The 27,898-nt window shown below is 39.8% G+C and overlaps 1 protein-coding gene across 1 annotated transcript; it reads left to right on the forward strand.

Moving 5' to 3' along the window:
• Positions 1-299: 299 nt before the first annotated feature.
• On the forward strand, positions 300-27,640 carry LOC124798752 (B9 domain-containing protein 1-like). Its single transcript, XM_047262279.1, has 6 exons — positions 300-397; positions 9,848-9,878; positions 16,372-16,483; positions 16,566-16,674; positions 22,285-22,403; positions 27,471-27,640. Exons 1-6 carry the CDS (start codon positions 300-302, stop codon positions 27,572-27,574), a joined length of 573 nt encoding a protein of 190 aa, XP_047118235.1. The 3' UTR covers positions 27,575-27,640.
• Positions 27,641-27,898: the final 258 nt, after the last annotated feature.

A 27,898-nucleotide genomic window follows, 5' to 3' on the forward strand; every position in this document is an offset into this window, starting at 1 on the left:
CACGTAAACAGAGAAAAGCACACACTTCATTTACACTAGCAAGCACACCACACGCACACATGACCGCCAACTCAGGCAATTCAGACCACAGTGCAGCTATCACATGGGATGGTAGCAGCAATCTGCCACTATCTGGAGAGGGCAGGGAAGAGGAAGGGATACCAGTGTATAGGTGATAGAAGAGGAGCACTGTCTGGTGGAGTGTGCAAGGCCTAGAATGCCAACAGGCACAGTAATCAGGAGGTTGTGAGGCAAGGAGGTAAGGAAAACAGAGTGAAAAAGGAGAGGAACAGGGAAAGATGGGGCGGGTGTGTTGGCAAATGGTGACAAAGAGTGTAGAGGATGGGAATGGGGAGGAGGTGATAGAACAGTGGGGGTGGAAACTGTTGGGTGGAGGGTGTGGGGACAATATGTTACCGTAGCTTGACACTAGGATAAATATGGGAGCAGTGCCATATTCCTACATGTTGACCACCTCCTCTGAAGACTCCATCCATATCTCTGTCCACATTAAATCCACGAAACACCAACAGTACCTGCATTTTGACAGCTGTCATTCCTTTCACACCAAAAAATCCCTCCCAAATGGCCTGGCTATCCGGGGACAGCTGATCCGCAGTTACAAGAACTCCCTTGCCCAGTATGCTGAGTGTCTCACCAAGGCCTTTATAGAAAGGCACTATCCCCAGGCCTAGTCTTCAAACAGGTCTCCCATGCCATTTCCCCTCACACCACCAATCCTCCCACCACCACCACCACCACCACCACTAACAACCAATCACAAAGAAGTACCCTCTTCATCACCTCATACCATCCCAAACTGGAACAACTGAACCACATCTAGTCCATTCCTGTGCCACTCCCAATCTCACCTTGCCACAAGGATCATATCCTTGTGGAAGACCTAGGTGCAAGACCTGCCCAATCCACCCACCCAGCACACTCGACTCGCATTCGGGAGGACGATGGATCAATCCCATGGTGATTTCCCTAAATCGCTTCAGGCAAATGCCGGGATGGTTCCTTTGAAAGGGCACGGCTGACTTCCTTCCCCATCCTTCCCTAATCCGATGAGACCGATGACCTCACAGTTTGGTCCCCCCCCCCCCCCCCCCCCCCCAATCAACCAATCATCCACCCAGCTCTTTCTATTTCAGTCCTGTCACAGGTTTATCCTACCCCACCAGGTGCCGGGCCACCTGTGAGAGCTGTCATGTTATTTACCAGCTTTGCTGCAATCATTGCACAGCTTTTTATATTGGTATGACTACCTACCAGATGTCTACCATAATAAACGGCTACAGCCAAACTGTACCCAAGAGAAAAGTAGATCATCCTGTGGCACAACATGTAGCTGAACATAACACCCTTGATTTCAATGGCTGCTTCACTGCCCAAGCCATCTGGATACTTCCCTCCACCAGCAGATTTTCTGAGCTGTGCAGATGGAAATTATTCTTACAACACACTCTCTGCTCCTGTAATTATCCCAATCTCGTCCTATGGGAACATACTGTCCCCAAATCCTCTACCCAACAGTTTCCACCTTCTTTGTCCTATCACCTCTTTCCCATTCCTGTCTCCTACAGTCTTCGTTTGCCACCCTCTGCCAATGCACCCGCCCATCTTTCCTTGCTCCTCTCCTTTTTCACTCCACTTTCCATCCCTTCAACTTCTGTCGCTGCATCTGTTGGCATTCTAGTCTTGGCACACTCCACCGGACAGTGCACCTCTTCCCCCACCTGTACACTGCTATTACTTCTTCCCCTTCATCACCCCCTCCAGATGGGTGCTACCACCCCATGTGATAGTTGCATTGTGGCCCGAGCTGCCAGAATTGGCAGTTGTGTGCATGAGGTCTGTGTGCTTATGTGAATGAATGGTGTTTGTTTCTCTGTTTCGGTTTTTCCAACGAAGGCTGTGGCTGAAAGATTGTCTGTAAGTGCCTTTTAATTGTGCCTGTCTGCAACTTGACGTGTTATCTTTATGGTAAGTAACATCTATCTTTTCCTACATTGTAGACCTCCCTAAGAAATTCATGGACAGTCCAGTACTTCTATTATGAACTGTTTTTAAAGCTCCATTCAATGCATGAAGTGAGCAAGTGTCGCAATGAAACATTTGTGGTTGATTATTTTCTTCATTATTTAGACCTGCTGGCAAATCATACAATATTTTCAAGTTCACATTTGGCCCACCCTTTGAAATGTGAGTTATATTCGTAGCTGACAAATTCAAACTATTCAGACCCTCCAGGAAACTTGACTGTATATCAGAGGATGTGACAATTAAAAAACATAGTGTTAAATATCTTGTAGATACAGACTGAGTTTGTTCATCCCAGAAACAAACGTCAAATCCATCTGCCCCTTTTGGACAATTTTGTTCCAACTCTCATCATATAACACACACAACAATCCAACTCCTTTGACTTTGTTAGCTGGGAGATTCTGAAAATGAGAGCCAAGTCCATAACTAATTACATGTGACAACTTATTCTTGGGTAACTGGTTTATAATTTAGAATATCTGTGTCATATTTCCAGAACTTCTTACTGAAGATGAGGCATGACTTTATTCATAGCGTACATAATTTTAGATTTTACTATTCATCAATAACTAAAAACATTTTCAATGAGTTTGTTTTGGAATTCTCTTCAACTGAAGTTCTATCATTTGTGTGAGGAGCAAGTGATGGCAGTTCTTTACTGTCATTCAAATTCTTTTCAGAAGAAACTTGTGACTTTGCTGGCACTGCTTTTACTACAGCAAAAGGTAATTTGTTTTGTCGCTTTGAAACTAATGAATGAACCAATGCTGTATGTCTCTTTTTTCTTTCATGTGTTTTACACGTGAAATGCTACTGGCACTAATGTCAAAGTCACAGTCGCACAAAATAAACCTTGTTTTATAGTTATTACTTTCTGCTGGTTGAAGCCATACTTTCCAGTCTTTTGAGTTGGTCAGTCTTCCAAGCATTTATTTTCCACTTGCTCATATAATGTCCGACAGGAAAGTGCTTATGAATCAAACGACTTATATCATTCATTTTAACAGAAGTGGACGTGGACAGAATTAAAGAAACAGCTGAAACTCATCCAGCAACACGTGGTATGGCAGCACTGTCATGAGTGGAGCTATAATTATATGTCATTTTCACTAGGTGAAACACCACATACATCTCAACAAATCCGCACCTCCAAATTTCTCCATCTGCACTTGCCCCTCAAGGTTGGAAACCGCAGTAGCAAAGGCTTTGCTAACATGGCTTGCACAAATGGATGTACAAGTCCTCTACATATAACAAAGACTTTGGAGAGTTCTAGACCATGTGTACGCAATCCCTACATATTGGTCCATGTCCGAATTTCTATTCTTCCACCAGTATCACTCCGCCACTCTCTTTTTGGTGGATGTACATCCCCCATGACCTGGTAACATGTGATCATGCATCTCCTGTAGTACTTTATCTGTCAGCTTTGCTGGCACCATCACTCATGGTCCCAGCTTAGTTTCTCTGCACCGCAACCCATTGTGTATACAAAACTGAGACCGCTTACTGAACTGCTTGCGTTCGCCATCCTTCTTTTGTACGCTCTGCCATTCCTTAAGCTCATTACCACTTATTCATAACACTACTGCTTTCCTACATACATTTTTTCCCAGGTTCATGTATGCCCTCAAAAATCAAACTCACTCAATAGCTAGTACTGGCATTCGTGTCAGCCTACTAGATGGGTCCTTCAACTCCATCAACCATTTCAGTGCTGCTTGATCCATTATCACTCAAAACTTTTTTTCCGTAGAGACAGCACTTGAAATAGGCGATTCCGCAGATAAAGCTCAACAATCTTTTTCCATCGTGGAGTAACTCCTTGGAAATACCAAGTTCAGACTCGCTGTTAAAGCTAACTTCAGTTTCTCAAAAGCATGTTGACAATCCTCGGATGAAACAAAAAAGTCTGAACCTTTCTTTTGTAATTGTGTCAATGGTCTGGCAACATCTGCGAATCCTTTTTTGAATCTGCAGTAACAGTTCACAACTTCAAGGAATGATTGTAGTTCCTTCACTGATTCAGGTATGGAAAATTCAAATACGGCATTAACCAACCTCAGGTTTGACCTAACCTTGTTATTACTAATTATATGAGCAAAATATGCCACCTCTTTCAACAAAAAATTGCACCTCTCTGTACACAATGTGAACCTGACGGCTCTCAATCTCAGGCATACTTTACTTAGGCATTTTATGTGCTGCTCCGTGTCACTTGCAAAGATGATCATATCATGAAGATACACCATGAATGGATGTGGTTTCAGTCCCCTGAGAACTCTGCCCAACAATCTCTGAAATGTTGCAGCTGTGTTCTTCAAGCCAAAAGGCATCCTCCTGAATGGCGAAGAAAATGCTGTATTTGGTTGGTCCTCTGAAGTGACTTATAACTGATGATCCATCCTTGAAAAATAATTGCACTGGCCTAAATAGTCTATGGTTTCCGGAATGTTTGGCAAAGGGTAGTCATTCGTTATAGCCTTGGCATTCAGGTGTCTACAGTCACAACAAAGCGTATATCTTTTTAATCCATCCAATGATTCCTTGGGCGCAATGAAAATTCTGCCCCCCACCCCCCCCCCCCCCCACCCCATGGGGTATTTCTTTTTTCAGTGATTCCATTGTTCAGCTGGTGATTGATTAGTTCCTCCAGAATTGGATGCAAGGACCTCAGAACTCTGTATGGTTTACGGGAAATCGGTGATTCATTTCCTGTTGGTGTGTGGTTGGTTAGTTGATTCGAGAGAGGGAACCAAACAGTGAGGCCATTAGTCCCATTGGAGCAGGGAAGGATGGGGAACAAAGTCGTCCATGCCCTTTCAGATGAACCGTTCCAGCATTTATCCAAAGTGATTTAGAGAAATCACGAAAACCTAAATCAGGATAGCCGGACGTGGGTTTGAAGACACGGGTTTGAACCGTTGGCCTCCCGAATGCGAGTCCATTGTGCTAACCACTGTGCCACCTCGCTCAGTGGTATTTGGTGCTGCATAATATGCATCACTAGCAATGGCCCTTTTGGAAAAAACAAATCCCTAAATTCCAGTGGTAATTGTCCTATGTGTTCTTTATCACTCTACTTAAGTGCTTCACATTCCCTTGTAATGCAGTTTCATTGACATTTGGTGATTTTTCCATGGCTGACACTCCGTCATGTCTCACTGTTCCTCCTCCTGCATATCCATGTTAGCGATCAACAACCCTTTAGTTAACGTCATATCCTCGGCACTGAAGTCATCCATTAATCCAGATACCATTTTTTCACCATTTACCTTCTGTACACCTACAACACTACTTTCCCATAAGTAACACTCCTCAGGCAATACTTCATCCCTACCGGGAGGTTTAGACTTAATATTATCCAAAAGCGATTTCTCGGTATCCTTAGGTATTCATTTGTGTGAATCAAGTTTTAGCGTGAATTTTTGCAGTTAAAGTATTTCATAATACTCAATAGAATCACCTTGCAACATTGCTACAGCAGCAGTGGTTTCACCCAAGTTAAACATTTTTTCATTAAGCTCTACCATATGTTGATGAATATTGATTTTGGCACAGTGCTGATGCAAGGAATCCAAACCCAGAGTCCATGCCCTAGCCCTAACTCACATTTGGCACAATCTCTACACCTTGTCTGAAATGGACAGTACCCAAACAAAGATCTGTGTCGACCGATCCCAGTGATGTGACGTCTCTATCCCCTGCTTCATGCAATCTATACCATGGTGGTTCCATTGCTTATGTTCCAATAGATCCCCCACTTGCAGCTGATACATTCACCCTGTGTCCAACAACATCTTGCAGTTCTTTTTCCCTACCATTCCTCTAACCACACAGTCCAATCTTACTGTGCTGGAAATCCCATAAGTGAGCCTGGGTCCCCGTTGGCACTTAATGTCTGCCTCTTTCCTGGTCCCCTACCTCTGAAACTACCATTATCATTATGCTGACCTCTGCCTCTACTTCCACTGTCCCATGGTTGGCGACGTTGCTTCCGCACATGCCCCATCTGTCCACATGTATAACATTTTCTATTGGCTTAAAAAATTGTTCGACCAGCTTGCAGTCTGGCTGACATGTCAGTTTCCTCGCATTCTACTGTTGATCTGACAGCTGTGTGTAAATCAATTGGAACCCCTGCCCGTAGTCTTCCTGATGGTTCTGAAGGCAACCCTCTTGAAAATGTGTCCAATGCACTCTGCTCAACCTCTCGTAAAATTACTTGATTCATCATAACACTCTGCCCCAAATTGTATGTACGGTCTTCCTTATTCTGTGTGCAAATTCTTTTAGTGATTCTACATGCCTCTTTGTCACCGTGTCCCACTATTCCCTAAAATGTAACACTGTTTTACATTGTATACTTTTGAACCAAACCCTTTCTAAATTCCTCAAATGTTCTGGCTCCCACGAGAGCCTCTGTATAATCCACATAAGCTCTCACTAATCTCAGTTTTGCTGCTGTCAAAAGTTCTGCATCAGGCCACCCTTCCATGTTTGCCAAATTCCTAAGGTCCACCACAAATATGTACACATCCTCAATTGATTTAACAGAGAAAGGAGCAACTGAACTTGCATCTGCCAAATCTGTATATCACTGTGGCAACTGCGCTTTTACCAGACTACATAACTCGGTATTAGCTACTGTCTGTTGTGCTACTGCCACCACGTACACACTGTTCGCCTAAAGGGATCGGCGACCCCTCAGACACTGAAGCATGATGGGGTTGCACATGTACAAAGCGTTGCCTCTCCGGACTGTGTCAATCACAACATGGACGACAGACAGCAGGACAAACGCCACTGGAAGTCCTCTGTGTGAGGAACTGGATTCGCACAAATTTCTCTGCACCCCTGCTGTGTAGGGCAATGCAAGCCAACATGTCAGCAGTTCACTCCACCAAAGCTCTAGGCCTATTCGTGTGCTGGCTCTTATCAGCCCATCAGTCAGAGCTCGGTTGGAAGCCACCACAGCAGGACCTACGACTTTCCAGCGATATCCCGAGAAGTGCATGGCAGCCAACTGTACCGAATGCTCAACCTCCATTGTTAGGGATTGCCAGTGGCATAATCTTCGTGTCCTGTTATGTTTATTCCCTGAGCGTTTCAGGTATTTGCCTGTTAGTGTCTGAGATACTGTGTCTGCTTCTGATACTCCTTGCATTCTTGACTCTGCCAAAGCCTTGCCCAGCTTGACACTTGTTTTGAAACACAAACAATTACTAAACACACACAAAAAAATACCTAAGCATAATTTGTATGTCTTAATTATGAGCTGTTTGATTCTTGCCACTGTATAGTCATATGCCCGTAACAATTACACGTGGAAGACACTACTGGTACTGGTTCTGCACACAGTGCTGAATAATCCTTCCAAGTTACATTTCGTGGAAGACACTACTGGTACTGGTTCTGCACACAGTGCTGAATAATCCTTCCAAGTTACATTTCATACATCTGACAGCTGCTAGACAGTTGTGACCCCTATTACCTGTGAAGTGTATCAGTTTCACTGGCTCCTTACTTTTAACAAAATTCACCTTACAAAGAGCATGGTAGTCAAGCTTATTTTCCATGACCAAGATACTTTGACAACAACAACAATTAAGTTTCTTGACTCACTGCATCATGGGCTGTAGGTTCAGATGTTGTACTGAAAAGGCAATACTCTGACACCAGTGAAGTGATCTGGAGTTGATAGGGTGTAGGGGACACAATGCGGTGCCAGTCAAACAGCAGAAAGTCCCCAAATTGCTTTACTACAGTTACCCGCCATGGTTTTATGCAGGAAGCAGTGGCATGGCTGAGACATTCAGTGGCCTCCAGTTTAATGCCATGCAGCAGTGCTGATAGACAGAGTGTTGGCTGAGTGGTGGCAACTGATGCAACTGTCTCTGACTTTGACAACTCTTGTCCTGGCAGCCTCCATGCTTCATTCTCAAGTGCCGTGGCGCAGCTTGTGCTCCCAGTGCTGTCCAGCATGTTGCAAGCAGGTGATGTAATACGTGTGACCCACTGCCCCATATTGATGGGCAGCAAACTGCTTTCCCGGGCTGGTGCTGGCTCAATGTGGTGGCTGCTCCAGTTCGCATAGTTTCAGATCGGATTGCTCTGTCACACGGTCAAACTGCAGTCTACGAACAGCATTCTGGATGGCAGTCAGGGTGTCACAGCCCTTTGATAGGAGAGCTGTGATAAAAGCACTAGTGACTTTAGTACAAAATGGCTATAGTCAGATTAAAATTACTTGATAGCTGGCACTTCACGTTTTGGAGCTGATTTCCTCCAATTGGAGCACTCAGCGTCACACTCAAACTGTTCGCCATTGCCAAACTGACACAATAATTGGCTAGATCATTTCCAATTCCTTGTCCGGCATTCTTTCTTGAAGTGTTTCGATCCCGAATCGTGCCTCCGGCACCTTTATTTTGTATTTCATCACACATGATAACCACAATAAAAACCACACACATAATGATGCTAATGAAATACACATCAGCATTAACCAAACACTACTGGATGCTTTCACACAAGACACGATTCAGTGTCACACATACAGTTATCATAATCATAGAGATCGGCTAACATTAGACAAGCTTTGCACAACATTGCGTGAAACCAAATTTTTAAGGCCTCAATTTGTATTTGTGACTGGGTCACCAGTCACCACAGTCATAAATATAACTACTTAATGTAGTGTTGTGACTTAGTGCAATCGTTAGCATATAAACCTGCACTGTCGAACTCTGTATGTTTGTCAAATCAAACACCTTTTAACAGTCTAATTTTCAAGCCATTATTTTCGTGGGTTATCAGTTTCAGCAATTTATTACACCATCTTGTTTTGATGTGTAGAAGGTCGTAAGTTCGAATCACGCTCAAATGTAGCAAATCTTTTTATTTGTAAATATAATCAAAAGAGTTAGATTATTATTTTTTATTGAATTAATTGGTCTAAATATATATTTTTTTTATTTCTGATGCTTTGCTGTCTCATGTTCATCATTGTATTGACATTTTTATTTGCTCTTATATTTCATCTTATCATCCTTTTTTTCATTTGAAATCTGTCTGTATCACCTATAATCCGCAACCAACTGCCAACAATGACTGCTCTTCGTGTAGTATTGTGGCAGTTCTTGGTAACCAGTGATGGCGAGAAATTAGTTTGCTTTTAGTGCTGAACCTGAATTTTTTCCTGTATTGAGTTTGCTCGTAAGGTTAGCTTTAATCGCTGTGAACAAAGCAATCATGATTTTAGTTCTGCTGTTCTCTCAGATACATTGCACATCACGAGGTTGTGGTTAGGTTAAAACATGAGTTTACATTCAGGGTTACAAGATGGGTTTCTGCTACATTAGAGTCATTGGTCACTTAAAATCACCTCTCGACAGAGCATCTCACAATGCCCACTTCCACATTGCTCCGCGTTATGCATTAACAGCAGTTACGAAGTGACCTGCAGTGTTTGTGTGTCACCAGTAACAGAGCAGTAGCCAGCAGCCAATGGGGCAACGCTGTAGCAGCAAGCGATAGACGTCGACTATCAAGTAATTTTAATCAGACTATATGCTTTCAGGCTGCACTTGCTCAGGCTTTTTTGTGCCTTGCAGCACATATGCTAAACTCTTCCGTGGCTGCCTGTGTAGGTACTGCTGTATCAGCTGTCTTCATACCTCGCCAGACTGGCTCGGTTCACAGCATTGTCATGGCTGTGTTGTGTTTTGTAAGGCATAACTCCTGTAGCTGCCTGTGGCTGGCGCTGCAACAATCCACGTCTTACCCTGCACATTTTTGATCGAATATGGTTGGTGCACTACAGTGTGGTGAGTAGCAATCTATCGTTTTTGTTATATTGTTTTGCTATTTCATCCTGGACTTTAAATTTTAGGGTAGGATTCATCTCGTACATAAATACAGACATATATAGTTACTGACCTACTTAATTACCAATGTACATAATTACAGGCATTTAAACATGTGTTTTGAATGTTAAGGCTGGATGTAACAGAAAATGTAAACATTTGTTTAAAAAATCATTACAGACATATTTATTAATGTACAAATCTAAAATTTTGCATGTGTAAAGGAAAAAGAGCTATGTCCTGAGAAGGTTATAAGACCACTGAACTACAGTTGTTGGTGCAAATTGTATCATTAACAGAGTTTTTAATTTCCACACCCAAAATTAACCTTTTTTTTCTGCATACAACCATCTAAAAATCAGAATGTAATTGCAGGATCTCGTATTTTTTTAGTTCCAAGGAAAGAGCTACACATTGCAAACAGTTAGATTTTCTTCTCATACTTCTACATGTAATAATCTTACCTCAATTTTAAAATCCTCCATACTAATACTCCTCATCCTCCAGGTCACTCTTCTCTCCTCTTCGAATCTTCCTGGCTTGTATTTGCAGATGAGACACTGATCTGTTAGCTGTCTTGACCCTACTCTCGTCAATGGTGTGAAATGCTTTTCTTGTAAACACACCAGGATCTATACCAGCTCTCTTGAGCACTTCAATTCTGCCATTATTTCCATTATTGTAACGTAAAACTGCATCATAGACACATATTTAAGTACTTAAAGTCCACAGAATGTCCTTTTGAGCATCTGATTCAAATTAAATTACTGAGGCTTTCATTTGCATTTTGTGTCTTTCCATGAAGACACTTCCTCAATAGATCAGGGTTTGCAAGAAACCAGAATGTGAGGTTAGTTGCATTTATAACAGGTTTTGGTAATGAGTGTTTATGTGAATGTGTCTAATTTCTGTTGTCGAACTTACACGAATTATCTTTTGGACACAGATTGTGCATTGGTGTTTGAGAAGTGGATAGTTTGTGGAAAAAGATTACCCACACAGCACACTTCATTGCCTCTGAATTATGTGTGTTTCCCTGATAGCTCTCCCATAACATAATGGAAGAGAATCAGTTTCTTTTAGAATAAGCCTGCCTTTTCCTCCTAGTGGTTTTCCATCGTCAAGTACTTCACCTTTCTTGTCGTTGAGCAAACAATGAAACCTACCACCAAGCTTCTTTTGGATGTGGCCAACACCTTCCAACTTTTCTATTGTATTGTACAGATTTTTATCTGTTACAGCTTTGAACGAAGAGGAGTCCCCATCGCCAAGGTATTTAGTATATCTAACACCATACTGGTCCTCAGACCGGAGAACATCTGCACAACTGCAGCAGCCTCCATGCCCCCACTTGAACCACTATAATTTTTAGAGCATGCTACTGCATGATTTTCTTGCAGCAGTTTTTCACTGCCTTCATTCTGTGACATTTTCCTTGTTGCACACTGGTGGCAGTGTTTAGACATAACTTCTACATCTAAAACTTTACCTGAGTCAATACCAATAAGAGATGCATCTCCAGACAGATATGTGTGGCCCCTTTTCATCCAGGTCCCATCTTCAGACACACGCAGGTCAGTAACATTTGTAGGAGATTCACAGTCATGAATATCTACCCCAGAATCTATTTCTGTTGGGTTTATTTCCATCTACTAGTTTCTTCTTAGAAACTTTGGCAGTATCACATACAGCATCAGATATTTCTTTATTTATTTTTTCAAACCTTGCATGGGGTGGAGGCATGTTCAGAAAACCACACATTAAATTACCTCCTTTCCTGCCCTGTCCACAGCATCTCAGAGCATGTGCTAATCTAAAATTGCTTTCCTAGGTACCAGTGTCAGTGTTTTGTGGAGGAAGAAAATGAAAATTCATAGCCACACGAATTACAAATTAATTTAAAATCCCAACCTATTCCCACTCTTCTTTCTTCAACAACAATCATGCATTCTGTATTTTTACAACTAACACATGAACATGAAAACTTTATAGCCTGGCAGAGAAGCTCTAAATCAGTAGGTCTGAATCCAGTGTAATCCATATCACATCATTCACGCACCTGTACAATTCTCCTGTCCCAAGTTTCAATGCTGAAGCTGAAAGCTTATGTTCTTCATTACAAGCTGCTTTCTCTTTTTTGTTGTTAAACCGATTTCCATAAAACCTCTGTTTCCTAAACAGGTTTTCCACGACCCATTATTCATAAATCTTGACTGCCACGTAAAGGTTTGCGAATTCAATTTTCCACCTAGTAATGTGTGTTAGTGTTGTCAAAACGTAAATAAAACCACATGCAAGGAAGTTTTCAGCCAGAGATATAGATGTCAGGCAAAGATATCTAAAGAAAGCCTTCACACTGACAAAAATTCCACTGAAGCAAGCAGTTTCCAAAATGTCGGAAAAAGTGGGGGCGGCCGCCAGTGCAGAGTTAATCAGTTTAACAATTTAAAAGCATTTCTGAAGCTGTTATCATGATAAAATTCTCACACAACATAGATTAAACTGTGTAGATTAAGAAAATAATATTTTTGAAAATCGATTATTTGGGCCAAAATCCATTACATCCCACCTGAACATATGTTCACAGTGCTTACATCAGAGAATTCTGTTATATTATAAAATAGGTTTTCAGCCAACTAGCTATAGAATTTTCTTTTAAATAATTTCCAAGACATGGACCATGCTAAGGGTGATAATTTATTAAAGATTTTTAGGAAGCTCACTCTGGGTGAGTGGGCTGTTTTTACCAATCTGTGTCTTGGAATATGGATTTTAGTTTTGTCTCTAATGTAGCGTTGGTGACTGATATCTTCTCTTAAATGAAATTCTTTTACGTTCAGTTTAACATATAGCAAAGATACATATGTTGCACAAGCTCACACTTGTGAGTGTTTCAAATGTTCTAAACAGAAGTTGACAGTGATCTCTTGGCCAACCACACACATTTATCGTGTTCTTTTTTTATTCTTCCCCAAATAATTAATATGTGAAGAGTGACCCCGTACTGTCAGTCCCTAAGAAATGTGAAACTGGACAGTCCAAAATTGTCAGTCTTGGATATTCAGAACTGACTAATTTCCAAATTAGGTATGTTACCTTTGATATTCTGTGGCAAATGTGATTGATACGTTCTCAGATGTCAACTTTGGGTCCACATGAAATTCTAAAAGTTTGTCTGATTAATTCTCTATAACATTATATAGCCATAACAGGAGCAGATGATCTAATGTGGTTTACACAGAAGTTTGTTGAAGGAGAACCATTTCACAATAGCATCTAATGATTCCAGTGGCATCTGTTTTACTGGTAATACCAGTGTGTCTTGATGGTGGTAATTATCTTTCTGTCGTTTGCATAGTAGAATACAAAATAGGGAACATGACGTGGGAGATCATCGACTGCAGTTATGAAAAAGAATGGTCCAAGAACTAATAACAGTCTCGACTACTACCATCAGAGAATGTTTGTTACTCAACAAGACATATTGTTCTCTGTTTCTTAAGTATGAAGCAATTACTTTATTGGTGTGTTTTGTGCCTCATAAAATTTAAGCTTCTCGAGCAATATTTCATTAGGTATACAATCAAAAGGTTTTTTCCTTAGATCATGTAACACAGGTGATCCTTATTCTTATTTTGAAAAACTGTGATTGTCTGGTGTATAACATTAAAAACTAGTGAAATATTTTTTTCCCCTCATCTGTGACTGCTATAAATTTGCTTCTTCACCAACACAGGTTTTACTAAACACAAATTACAACTGAATCACAAAAAGTAACAGTACTTGGCTCTTCTGGAAATACACAAAACAAAAGACTTAATGGCACAGATACCTCATGATCAATACATTCTCTAAATGTTTGTTGAATAACTGACATGTCAGTACTAGAGAAAACTGTTTGTATGTAAGTTCAAATGGGGAAAAATCAGACATGAACAGTGATCTTGGTGCATCCATATGCTACCATTTGTTCACTGGAAACACAAAGGTCAGTTGAACAGTGAGCGAAGACACTCCCTAGTTAGGCATGCAGATCCATACATTAACCAAACATTGTCGGTAGGTGACAATAAAATCCAAATCACAGTCGGGGGGGGGCAGTGTTGTCATTAGTAGGCACACAGCAGAGCTTGCTCTAAACATGTGAGACCATGGCAGTTTGCAGCTGCTGCTAAGTGACCCAGCACCAGCAGCTGTATCCTTTCATGCCTCACCTAGTGACCTCACTGGATGTAAGCATAATTATGATGACTGATTCATTTATACATCTAATGGGATTACAAGATTTCCCTTCTCGAATCTAGCCATAGGGTGAGAACCATCTTATCTGGTGTGGAGGGATGATGAAGTAGGTGTGGCCTGCTACAATGGGTGGTGTGTGACTTCGGCTTCCTTGGACTTGGCACCAGAGAGGTAGGACGCAACAGAGGTGCAGACTCCCAAATTGCTGCTGGTTAGGAGGCGGGTGTGGTCCGATATGTGACCTGGCACAGACTGTGGGGCCTCCTGCATATTGTCTGGGTTCAGATCTGACAGTTGGAGAAGCCTGAAAGCTGTTGCTGGAGTTGTTGTCTTATAAATAAGCCCCACATAAGCTGTTAATAGCCTTGAAGGTGGGTGAGGCAGGCTGTCCGTGCCAGTGTGACAGATCCAGTTGCAGATCTTGCCCCGGATCAGTGCAAACAGAGCTGATTCTGATGCTGATGAAGGATCCCTTGAGATGTGGCTACCAGGACCAGTTGGTGCCCCTACTGGGCAGTAATGGAGCCATGTATCCAGCCAGGCATATGTCTGAAAATGCATGCCCAGACAAGGTTGCCCTCTCTAAGAGGTGTAACTACATTCTGCAGTTGTAGTGGCAGCAATAGATCTAGCAAGGAATGATGATAGCAGGGCATCCATACAATAGTTCTGCTTGGCTTCAGTTGTGGATCACTGTTTACTGTAAAAGGATAAAAAGGAAAGCAGTGCAGAATCATTGGATTTGGATGTCAATAGTTTTTCCATCTGTTCAGAGGGAGGGTGAAGTGGAGGTGCAGTAATATGTTTGATTGCATTTTGGGTGCAAAACTGTTGAAAACCAGTGGAAACAACTGCAGTTAGTTATCAGTGAGCAGAGTTCATTGGTCCCCCTCAGAAGAAAAAACACTGGGCATGGTCTTTAGTGGCATTCTCTACCATAGTCTGTTGAATTTTGATTATATATAGCAAATGAGAGTATGTGTTTATTAAACTCAACTACATGCCCACATGAAATGGACCTGTGTAGTCCGCATACACTTGACCCCATAGCTAGGTAGGTGTAGCCCACAGCTGGTAGGGTTGGGGGCAGTGCAACTCACTGCAACGGCCAAGCTTGGTACTGTTAAGACGCATATAATATCCTCACTGACCTGTGTCCAGTACACATGTCACCAGGTCAGAGTCTGCTTTCTGGAAATGCCCTTGTGGGACTGATGCAGAGTTCGCAATATAGTGGAGCTTAGAACTTCTGAAATCACCACATGACACTGGCAGTAATCTTCATTCAGTAGTAGGACAGCTTTACAAAGGTAGACACGTTGTCATGAAAAGAAACAATGGAATTCTGTGCTTAGCTAAAAGCAAACATTATGTGTGCCAATCCTTGCAATGGGTTCCAAATCATTGTGTTTACTACTGAAGTCTGAAAGCTTTTGTGGTTTTCTTGAATCTGACTTTGTGTTGCTGGACAGTATCTGCAGATATTGTACTGAGTCATGAGGCGTACTTTACAAGTTGACGTGTCACCTATCTTGATAACAAAGCACCTTGTCTAAGGAGTAAGTTCACCAGGTGGTTTACTACTTTCTTTTATGCTTGTGAGAGCATTGTTCAGAACATCATTCTTATGAATGGCTTTTTGTGTTGTGTTATGTCTTTTGCAGCTACTGTTAATGTTATTAATGTTGCTGGATGTTACACCACTTGCATTACACTGCAGTTAAAATCTTAATGAAATAAGGTATTCATCACTGTGTAATATGGACATTGTTCTTCATCAACATTACCACAGAAAATCATGTTACAAACAAACAGAATTGTGGGGCACTTACAGGTTTTGTATTAATGCTTTATAATCATCTTTCTCCTGTCTCTAGATTTTTATATTGAACATATTTTATATCTTAACAGTCCCTATCATTCTCATCACTTAAATGGCAGTAACATTAGCATACTTTGTGAAATCATTATATATTTTCAAATTTGTTCAATTCCTAATATAGCTGCTTGGAACATCATCTAAAATCACCCCTTCTGATGTTACAATTTATTTCTCATATCATATCTTTGGTAGCAGCTGTTATATTTGGTTATTTCATTAGTTTTGCATTATATTAACTGCTTAAGTCTAGCATTAGCTGAAGCACTGTTAAATTTTAAATGCAATGTTATGTTGTTGCAATGATGTACTTTTTTTTTGTTTTTGCCCCAGGGAACTGAAGAAGGTATTTCACAGTTATCAAAACGAAGCAACGATGAAAGACAAACATGTACCTGGAATTTTCCTCTAGAAATTACTTTTAAAAGCACGAATCCCTTTGGCTGTGGGTAATTAATTACTTTTTTATGATTGATTGCTACAGAGTTTCCATTGCCAAATGCTGTGTAATTGCATATTTTTTGCAGGGCCACAATTAGTTGTTAGTGTTTATGGACTTGACCTGTTTGGAAATGATATTGTGAGAGGGTATGGTCTTTGCCATCTACCTATAGCTCCAGGACATTACAAGAAAGCGTATGTATTCACATTCATATTTCTCCCAGGATTATATTATTTTATATTTTTATTATACAGTTTTGACACATTATGACCATTGTGAGAAACAGTACTGCAAAGAAGCCCTGACTCAGAACCTAAAATTGAGTATCAAATTTTGGCTTTTGCTAAAAGGAGGAACCAACAACAAAAAACTGATGGCAAGTCATGAAGTATGAAAAATGAGGGAATTCACTGTAATCAAATTATATATTTGCCAGTTGTTGAAGTATTAGATCATATTTTTGATAACAGAATTTTCTGGCAGAACATAAATAATTTAGGAGTAAAGGTGACAACTCACAGATTAGTAGAGGTGTTCAATACACTGCGCCAGGATTGCAGTTCTGCGTCTTGACTGTGGCTAGGGGTTGTGCCTGGTGGAGAGAACGAGGGAAGAAAGGAGGCAAGAGGAAGGGTTGGTCCTGCCTCTGATGGGATAGGATGAGTCTGTAATGGGATAGGAGTAGGTTGTGCTGCGTGAGTGTATCGGACAGGTCTTGCACCTGGGTCTTCCACAGGTGTATGATCTATGTGGCAAAGCATTGGGAGTGGTTGTGGCATAAGGATAGACAAGGATTAGGTGTCGGTGGAATACTAATTTAGAAAAGGTGGGAAGTATTGTGGATAGGATGTTCCTCATTTCTGGGCACAATGATAAATAGTTGAAAGTCTGGCGAGGGATTTGATTCAATTGGTCCGGTCCAGGATGATACTAGGTGATGAGTCCTTTGCATCTGGTTGTTGGGGGATTAGGGGTTTACAAGGAAATGGCATGGGAAGTCTCTGGTCTAGGTGTGGAGGTAGTCCCTGTCTGTGGAGGCCTTAGTGAGACTGTCGGCACACTGGACAAGGGAATTCTAGTCACTGCAGATGCACTGCCTACACATCGCCAGACTTTAATCGTCACTCTGTTATTCTCAACTCATAATTTAATCATTGTCTTTGTAACTTATCAGCTAGTGGAGTCATACCATGTAATATAAATATAAAATAACTCTTTATGCAAAGTTTGCAGAATTGTGCACAATCTCGTGCACAAAGATCGCTGTTGTTGATTGGCTTGTTTAACAAAGATAGTTGAGTTTGTATTTTGTAAACTTTTGCTAGCTGACTGCGCAACATTGGATACTTCCCATACAATATTATGAAATTTGTGTTGGAGCAAATTTATGTTTTCGACGAGTGAACATCATTTATTTTTCACAGTTTGTCCGAAATATCTTTAACAGTTAGGCATTCACCTATGCATAGCAAAAGCTTCACATTGAGCAACAAAACAAACCTTTAGTTTTAAGCATAACAAGTATAACAACAAATGAAAGGACATCAGACATCCATTACACACCAACATCAAAGTATGACAATAAATGGAAGCACGTCAGACATTCATTACACACCAACATCAATCAACAAATTAAGAGTTTCTATTGAGTTACAATCTTCAAAGAATATTAACATTTATAACAGTATAGGAAATGCGGTACTTTTACACAATTTAATTTTTTTTAAAAAGGAACACACCCCCATATGACTGTTTTATTGTTTATTTAAGTACAACCCAAGTTTTGGCCTTTTGTGGTATTTTTAAGTATTTGATTTTACGTGTTTAACATATCATGGTCTGATCATGTAAGTGTAGAAAATTTGTGGAATGTTTTCAAAGAGATAGTATTGACAGCAATTGAGATATATATACCACATAAATTAATAAGTGATGGTACTGATCCACCATGGTACACAAAACGGGTCAGATCGTTTCTGCAGAAGCAAAGAAAAAAACATGCCAAATTAAAAAGAACGGAAAATCCCCAAGATTGGCAAAGTTTTACAGAAGTTCGAAATATGGCGCGTACTTCAGTGCAAGATGTTTTTAATAATTTCCACAACGAAATTCTGTCTCAAAATCTGGCAGAAAACCCAAAGAGATTCTGGTCATACATAAAGCACACCCGTGGCAAGACGCAATCAACACCTTCACTGCGTGATAACAATGGTTAAATCACTTATGACAGTGCCACTAAAGAATAGTTATTAAACATGGTTTTCCGAAACTCCTTCATCAAAGAAGATGAAGTAAATATTCCTGAATTCCAATCAAGAACAACTGCCAAGATGAGAAAAATAGAAGTTGATATCCTCGGTGCAACAAAGCAGCTTAAATCACTTAATAAAAGCAAGGCCCTCGGTCCAGATTTTATACCAGTCTGGTTTCTGTCAGAGTATACTGATAAAATAGCTCCATATTTAGCAACTTTATACGACCACTCGATCACAGAAAGATCCATACCTAAAGACTGGAAAATTGCTCAAGTCACACCAATACCCAAAAAGGGAAGTAGGAGTAATCCGTTGAATTACAGGCCTATATCACTGACGTCGATTTGCAGTAGGGTTTTGGAACATATACTGTATTCGAACATTATGAAGTACCTCGAAGAAAATGATTTATTGACACATATTCAGCACGGTTTCAGAAAATATCATTCCTGTGAAACACAACTAGCTCTTTATAATCATGATTCCATATTTTTAGATTTCTAGAAGGCTTTCGACACTGTTCCTCACAAGTGTCTTCTAACCAAACTGCGTGCCTACAGAGTATCACCTAAGTTGTGCCTGGATTCGTGATTTCCTGTCAGAAAGGTCACAGTTTGTAGTAATAGACAGAAAGTCATCGAGTAAAACAGAAGCAATATCTGGCGTTCCCCAAGGAAGTGTTTTAGGCCCTTTGCTGTTCCTGATCTGTATTAACGACATAGGAGGCAACCTGAGTAGCCGTCTTAGATTGTTTGCAGATGATGCTGTCATTTACCATCTGTAAAGAAATCAGATGATCAAAACGACTAGCAAAATTATTTAGATAAGATATCTGTATGGTGCGAAAAGTGCCAATTGACCCTGAATAAACAAAAGTGTGAAGTTATTCACATGAGTACTAAAAGAAATCAGCTAAATTTCGATTACACGTAAGTCACACAAATCTGAAGGCTGTAAATTCAAGTAAATACTTAGGGATTACAATTACAAATAACCTGAGGTGGAACAATCACATAGATAATATTGTGGGTAGGGCAAACCAAAGACTGTTATTCATTGGCAGGACATTTAGAAGGTGCAACAGGTCTACTAAACAGACTGCTTACACAACGCTTGTCCGCCCTGTTCTGGAGCAGACATCGAAAAAGTACAAAGAAGGGCAGCTCATTTTGTATTATCGCGAAATGGGGGAGATATTGTCACAGACATGATACGTGTATTGGAGTGGTGATCATTAAAACAAAGGCATTTTTCATTGCAACGGGATCTTCTCATGAAATTTCATTCACCAGTTTTCTCCTCCGATTGCGAAAACATTCTGTTGCCACCCACCTACATAGGGAGAAATGATCATCACGATAAAATAAGAGAAATCAGGGCTCACGCAGAAAAATTTAAGTGCTTGTTTTTCCTGCGTGCCGTTCAAGAGTGGAACGGTAGAGATACAGCATGCAGGTGGTCCATTGAACCATCTGCCAGGCACTTTATTGTGGATAGCAGACTAATCACGTAGACGTATATTGCAGGACACTTATCATGTTGTCAAGCTCAAAGTTGGACATAAATTAAGAAAAATATTGGTTCCCCATGAAATGTAGATTAAGAACAGTGTGGAGTCTATAACACTTACTTTGAGAACTGCATGTATCACTTCGGTTTTACTATATGACTTCCTGTCAGTTACTACAAGCTGTGTCCTTTCTGATAGGAAATCACAAATCCAGTCACGCAACTGTGATGATACTCCGCAGACATACAAGTTGATAGAAGCCGCTTGTGAAGAACATGGTCAAAAACCTACTGAAAATACAGATATAAGGAATTAACTGGAGATCCACCATTGATAGCACTCATTACATTTGTGAATAAAAAGCCAGTTGTGTTTCACAAGAATGATATTGTATGAATTTCTGCTGGTTATGTATTAATAGATAATTTCTATAATTCAACACATACATCTGTTACTCTTTTTAGTTCACTGATTTGACCTGTGGAACTTTCATATCTTTAGGTATGGATCTGTTGAAGAGGGAGCAGTTATATTTAATTGCTAAAAGTGTTTTTTGAGTAATGCAGTGGGCTTTCTAATGTGACATGTAGCATGTTCTGTAAATACAGTGAACAGCAGTTTCTGGTAAAAATATTTTGTCTATTTTAGGTGATCTGAATGTTTTGATTACCTGTGTATTGCACTAAGTTTTGTGCATCTGAAAATCATTACCAATATCAGAGATTTTGTGTTTTTTAAAATCGGCACGCATAATTTTTTTCCAACAGTATCCTGACCTGCTTTGTGTACCATGGGGGATCTGTTCTGTTTCATATTAATTTACTTGGTATAAAAGTTTTCATTGCTGTCAATACAAAGTCTTTGAATTTAAACCACATTTGGTTGATGCCTACATAGTTAATATGGAAGGAATGGAGACTATCTTTTAGGAAGTTACCAAGTGAATTTTCATCTATTTTGTAATGTCTGATGACAGTTTAAATAACAGTATTGATGAAGAACTGATGGAAGTACTGGAAATGGTTATATTTGACTGCTTGGAGACAATTTGCAGCCCTTCATGGACTTCATGTTCCCAAGCAACAATGTAATTTTTAAGGATGACGAAGCGCCATGTCACTGGGCCATAACTGTTTGTGATTGGTTTGAAGAATGTTTTGGATAATTAGAGTGAATGATTTGGCCACCTGGATTGCCTAACGTAAATCCTGTCGAACACTTTTGGGACATAATTGAGAGGTCAGTTAATGAACAAAATCCTGCACTGTCAACACTTTCGCTGTCATGAACGGCTATAGCAGCAGGAGGGATCAGTATGTTTGCAGGGAACTTCTAACAATTTGTTGAGTCCATGCAACATTGAATTGCTGAACTACGTTGGGCAAAAGGAGGTCCGAGTGATATTAGGAGATGTCTTATAGCTTTTGTCATCTGAGTGTAATAACAATAATAATAATAATAATAATAATAATAATAATAATAATAGTGATATTTTTGAGTGTACAAAAGTGATATTTTTGACATAGCAAGCTCAGAGGGAGAGAAATGTAGACATAGTGCACAAGCTAAGGCTTTGGGGAATAATGAAGGTCTAGTGGGAAATAACGGTATTTAGTTGTAATTGGGTAAGTGGTGCATACAGGACAAAGTAGACAGTATTGTTTTTGTAAGTATGTCATTAACTGTCTTTTGAAACTGGAGATGTTATTCAGTTCTGTTAATGTTAAGAGAGAGAATTTCAGTGTCATATCCGTGCTAGTAACAAGGACTAAGAGGAGGCAGCTGGTATAATTTGATTCTCCTCTACTAGAATGTACACCAGGAATACATATTATCTTTTGTAGAATTTTTTTAACATATTGACTTCACCCTCATTCTGGTAAAAATCTATTGTTCATTTGTCTTATATCATTGTACTAGATATCTCTATAATATGTAGAAGCTAGTGTCCAAATGTTATATTGACACTGAAATCTCATTGCTTTAAGAAATAAGTTTATATTGTGCATTCATGTATGAGCAGACTAATTGCCTTTTAGTGTGCCATTGTTCATTCCAGAATCAGCATCACTTCTGCAGAAATTTACATGTTGGCTGACTGGAAGGCGACCTGAGTATGTTGACCCCAGAGTGCTTGCCCAAGGTGAAGGTCGAGAAGGTAACTTTCACATTTTGTGTTGTAGCCACAAAGCTAAACAACAAAATTAAAAGTAAAATAAAGCAGAAAGCACCAAAACAGAGACTACAACCCGACAGAACCAAACACATACATGCATTACTATAACAGATATGTAGAATAATTAGAAAAAGATGAAAGAAAACACAAGATGGTACACAATGTCATACAAACACAGACTCATGCAGAAAATCACCAACATTTTCAAAATACACAACAGACAATTCAGTACAAAAATACATCCCAAAACTGACAAAAAACAGACACATACACCAGAAACCAGGTATACATCAACTACAGTGTAACACTTGTGAGGGCAGATACATAGGACAAACAGGTAGAACATTTGATGTTAGATACAAAGAACACATGAGAGCATGGAAGTGTGGGACAAACCACTCCACATTTGCAGAACATCTAAGAGAACATAACCACAAACCAACCACTAGAGAAGAAGACATGAAAATAATTAGAGTCAACAATAAAAAACACCACCTAACCCTGCAAAAAGATTACCAAATACAGAAAAACAAAGCAGAAAGGAAAACCTGTTGAATGATATAGTACACATGTCAAATAATAATAATAATAATAATAATAATACCACCACCCCCAATATAATAAGAATACCACCCAACATCTTTTCACTCACTTATCCATCAACACCTCCACAGAACTTTGAAACCAAAAGTCAAATCAGCTGTCACCAAAGCTTTCAACCATTCTCTAACAGCTATTACATTCATATTCAACACACTACATCTCAACACCCCCCCCCCCCCCCACACACACACACACTCTACAAAAAAAAGACTTATATACAAACTCTTCAGCTCTCTCTCTCTCTCTCTCTCTCTCTCTCATACACACACACACACACACACACACACACACACACACACACACACACACACACACAGGGATTCAAACACCATGAATAGAAGTTGGTTTTGAACATATACTTTGTTAGGTTGGCAGTATGTAGATGTAGATAAACAAACCAAAGAGGAGGAAACACATAATGAAGTTACAATATTTACGTTATCAAAAGCACAGTGTTCAAACAAATAGCTATATCTAGTGGCAAAATAGTAATAGTACACCAAATCACTGTATCTAGTGGCAAAAGAATATTAGTATAGCACAAAAAAGAGGAGAAACATAGTGAACAGTGTGAAAAAGTTTGGAATACAAAACTGTGCTTATATTTTGGAAATAAAGTGGTAGTGCACCCCTTCTAAAGGGGTGTTCTGTTGTCCACCCAACCTCCATGACATCATAGTCCATCCCTATGCCACTCCCAGATTTTTATATTAGTATGACTACCAGCCAGCTGTCAGTCAGGAGCCCGCATCTCGTGGTCGTGCGGTAGCGTTCTAGCTTCCCCCCGCCCGGGTTCCCGGGTTCGATTCCCGGCGGGGTCAGGGATTTTCTCTGCCTCGTGATGGCTGGGTGTTGTGTGCTGTCCTTAGGTTAGTTAGGTTTAAGTTGTTCTAAGTTCTAGGGGACTGATGACCATCGATGTTAAGTCCCATAGTGCTCAGAGCCATTTGAACCATTTTTTTGTCAGTCAGGATAAATGGCCATGGCCGAAGTGTGGCCAAGAGCAAAGTGGACCATCCTGTCGCACATCATGAAGCTGAACATAAGCATGCTCGATTTCAATGGCTGTTTCACAAGCCGAACCATCTGGATCCTACACTCCACCATCAGCTTCTCTGAAAATCACAGATGGAAGAACAAACAGTTTTTTCGTCATGCCTGTCTGCAACTCAGAGTGTTGTCTTTATAGTGATAGCAATCTATCCTTTTCATAATTGTTTATGTTCGAACTTGGACTTTCTATTGTTAGATATTGAATTTAATTGATGAATGCAAATAATGTAAAATACAGGCAGAAGGAAATACATATGCCTAAAAATGAGATTGACAGTAAATGCAAAGTGGCAAAACTGGAATGGCTAGAGGAAAATAGCAGAGCTGTAGTAGAAACTCACTTTTCCCTTTTCTCACATGAAATCCTGCGATCCATGAATGAAGGGAAACAGGTGGAGCACATATTCTTAGATTTACGTGAAGCCTTTGACACGGTGCCACACAGCAAACTATTACAAAGGTACAAACATACGGAATGGATCCCCAGGTATGTGAGTGGCTTGAAGACTGCTTAAGTAATGGAATCCAGTATGTTGTACTTGATGTAAGTCTTCATCAGAGACAAGGTTATCGTCAGGAGTGCCCAAGGGAACTGCAATTGGAGAGCAGTTATTTGCTGTATACATAAATGATCTGGTGGACATCAGCAGTTCTGCGGCTGATTGCTGATGATGCTGTGGTGTATGGGAAGGTGGCATCATTGAGTGACTGTGGGAGGTTACCAGGTATGTAGGCACAACATTGCAAAGCAATATGAAATGGAATGAGCATATATGGATTGTAGTAAGGAAGACGAATGGTGGACTTGGATTTATTGGGAGAATTTTAGGAAAGAGTGGTGCACCTGTAAATGAGACCAAATATAGGACACTAGTGCAACCCATTGTTAAGTACTATTCGAGTGGCTGGGATCTGTACCAGATGGGATTGAAGGAAGACATTGAAGCAATTCAGAGATAGGCTGCTGCTAGATTTGTTACTGATAGGTTTGAGCAACACGTAAGTATTACAGAGATGCTTTGGTAATCACTGGACAGAAGGCGACATTGTTTTCGAGGAGATCTATTGAGAAAATTTAGAGAACAGGCATTTGAGGCTGATTGCAGAATAGTGCTCCTGCCACCAACATACATTTTACATAAGGACAATGAAGATCAGATATGAGAAATTAGGGATTGTATTGAAGCATATAGAAAGTTGTTTTTCTCTTGCTCAATTTGCGAGTGGAATGGGAAAGGAAATGTGCTGTATACCCTCTGCCATATGGCAGTTTGCAGAGTATGTATGTAGGTGTAGAACTATATGAATATTAAGAAATGAGTATGAAGGAAGGTTGGGAAGACTGAAAGGAGGAAAGAATAATTGAAAGGGCTATGCAAAGGAAATGAACTTGGAGACAGTATTACAGAAAAGTAAGAGGAAGTAGATGAGGTCCGTATGAGAGATATTGTGCTCCAAGAAGAATTTGGGAGTGTACTGAAAGACTTAATCCGAAACAAAGAATCTGGAGCAGATAACAGGCACTCTTTGGGGTTAGCTAATCATGATAAAGCAATTTCACCTGGTATGTGGGACATGAAACAGAAAAAATAGTTTTGGACTTCAAAAAGAATGTAATAATCCCATGGTCAAAGAAGACAGGTGCTGACAAGGCACATCTTATTGAATTGCCAGGGTAAAAAATCATAGTTTTAAAATAGTAACATGAATTATGTACAGAAGAGTGGGATGAGTGGTAGAACCCAACCTGAGGGCTGATCACTTCCATTTTTGTAGAAATTTAGGACCATGTGAGGCAATACTGACTATATAACAGAAGATAAGAGTGAAGAAAGGAAACTCACATTTGCAGGTTTAGTATATTTAGAACAAGATTTTGGTACTGTAGACAGGAGAGCAGTCTTTGAATTTTAGGTAGCAGGGATACAATGCATGAAGAGAATAGTTATCTGCAACTTTTACAGACACCAGGTTGCATTTATAAGAACCAAGGAATATGTAGGAAGGGCCATGAAAAAGAAATACAGAGTTTGAGGTTGGCCAATGATATTGTGAGTTTATCAGAAGCAGCAAAGGACATGGATGATCATTTGAGCAGAATAGATAATTTCTTGAAAATTGGTTGTAAGAACAAAGGCAAAACAAGGATAATGAAGGGTAGTTGAATTAAATCGAGTAACACTGAGGAAACTAGTTTGGGAAATGAGACACTAAAAGTAATAGATGAGTTTTGCCATGTGGGCAGCAAAGTAATTGACAATGGCAGAACTGAGGATAATATAAAATGTAGACTGGCAGTAATAAGAAACATCTTTTATGATAAAGATAAATCTGTTAACTTGTAATTAAGTGTTAGGAAGTCTTTTCCGAAAGTATTTGGAGTGTAGCATTATACAGAAGCAAAATGTGGGAGATAAACAAAATGACAAGAATAAAGTAGAAATCTTTGAAACATGGTGCTACAGAAATCAAATTGTGGAGAATAGAAATTTGTGGTACAAAATGACGAAAAGAAAGGGTAAAATGGTGGGGCGTATCGTGATGAATAGTTACTTTGGTAATGTCCTGCGTGTATGCTTGCATGCATGTTCACAGGGTGTGTGTGTATGTGTATGTGGGGGGGGGGATAATAATTGAAGTGGGAGACTTAATTTCAAGTGTATGTAGATTGCAATAGTTAAGTGGAGATGAAGAGATTTGCATAGGATTGGCTAGCATGGCGAGCTGTATCAAACCTGTCTTCAGGCTGAAGGCAATAACAACAAAATCGTCAAAACATAAAATTCTAAAATCCAATGACAAGAGTAGCAAGAAAAAGATAATTTATGAAATAAAATTCTTGCAGTTCATTAATTAATTGACATGTTCTGCTTTCGTCAAAACAGGTTACTAAAATGTTAGTTTTCATGTGTGACTTACACTGAAACCTCTTTGTTATATGAAGGACATTTTGCTAACATCTTTTTTTTGTTTGTTTGTTGCATTGGTGTGTGTGTGTGTGTGTGTGTGTGTGTGTGTGTGTGTGTGTGTGTGTGACTGTGGTATGAGATGATATCCAAAAGCTACCAAAATATACTGATTAAAATTCTGTCATACAGTCACTTTCAATCACTCCGTGAGTGTGATTGCACTGATCCCAGTGTTTCTGCTACTTTTGAAACTCACACAGGAAGTCTTCCTTTGTTAGGGTGTTTAGCACACACTGCAGTTCCACTAAAATCTTCTAAACCAGTCAAACCTGGACAATTTTAAGTTTATATTCATCTCGGAGGAGGAGGAGGAGGAGGAGAAGAAGAAGGTCATCACCTTATACTGTAATATTTTGTTATTGTTTTGCTTTCTTCTGCTACTTTTCTTCCCTCTGGTATTTTATTATTGTTTCCATATTTTCAGTGACCCATGTTCAGTCTCGAGGGAATGTCCAGATCGAGTTTAGTGTAATGATGCACAACTTCTCTGCATCTGGGTACTCAAATCATGTAAATGTACACCAGTAGAAGAAATTTAATTTATTATTGTAAATATATAATTTTGTTTTTAATAAACAGACTTGAGAAAATAAATTATATGAATATGCAGTTCACAAGAAACCTACAGAATCCCTACGTATGCATTAGAAGATAGTGGCAATAAGGTATATAACATGTTTCTCTTCATTATTTCAGATATTTCTTATTATTATTGCAATTTTTGCCCAAAATATACACATTTTGTCAAAACTTGGTATCCTATAAATGTCATTGTTCTTCGTGCAGTATTCATTAAGTTACAATGAACAGTATATCTCAGAGCAAAGAAAATTTTGGAGTTATTAGTTGATT

The sequence above is a fragment of the Schistocerca piceifrons genome, chromosome 5, assembly GCF_021461385.2.
Source record: "Schistocerca piceifrons isolate TAMUIC-IGC-003096 chromosome 5, iqSchPice1.1, whole genome shotgun sequence".
Classification (NCBI taxonomy): domain Eukaryota; kingdom Metazoa; phylum Arthropoda; class Insecta; order Orthoptera; family Acrididae; genus Schistocerca; species Schistocerca piceifrons.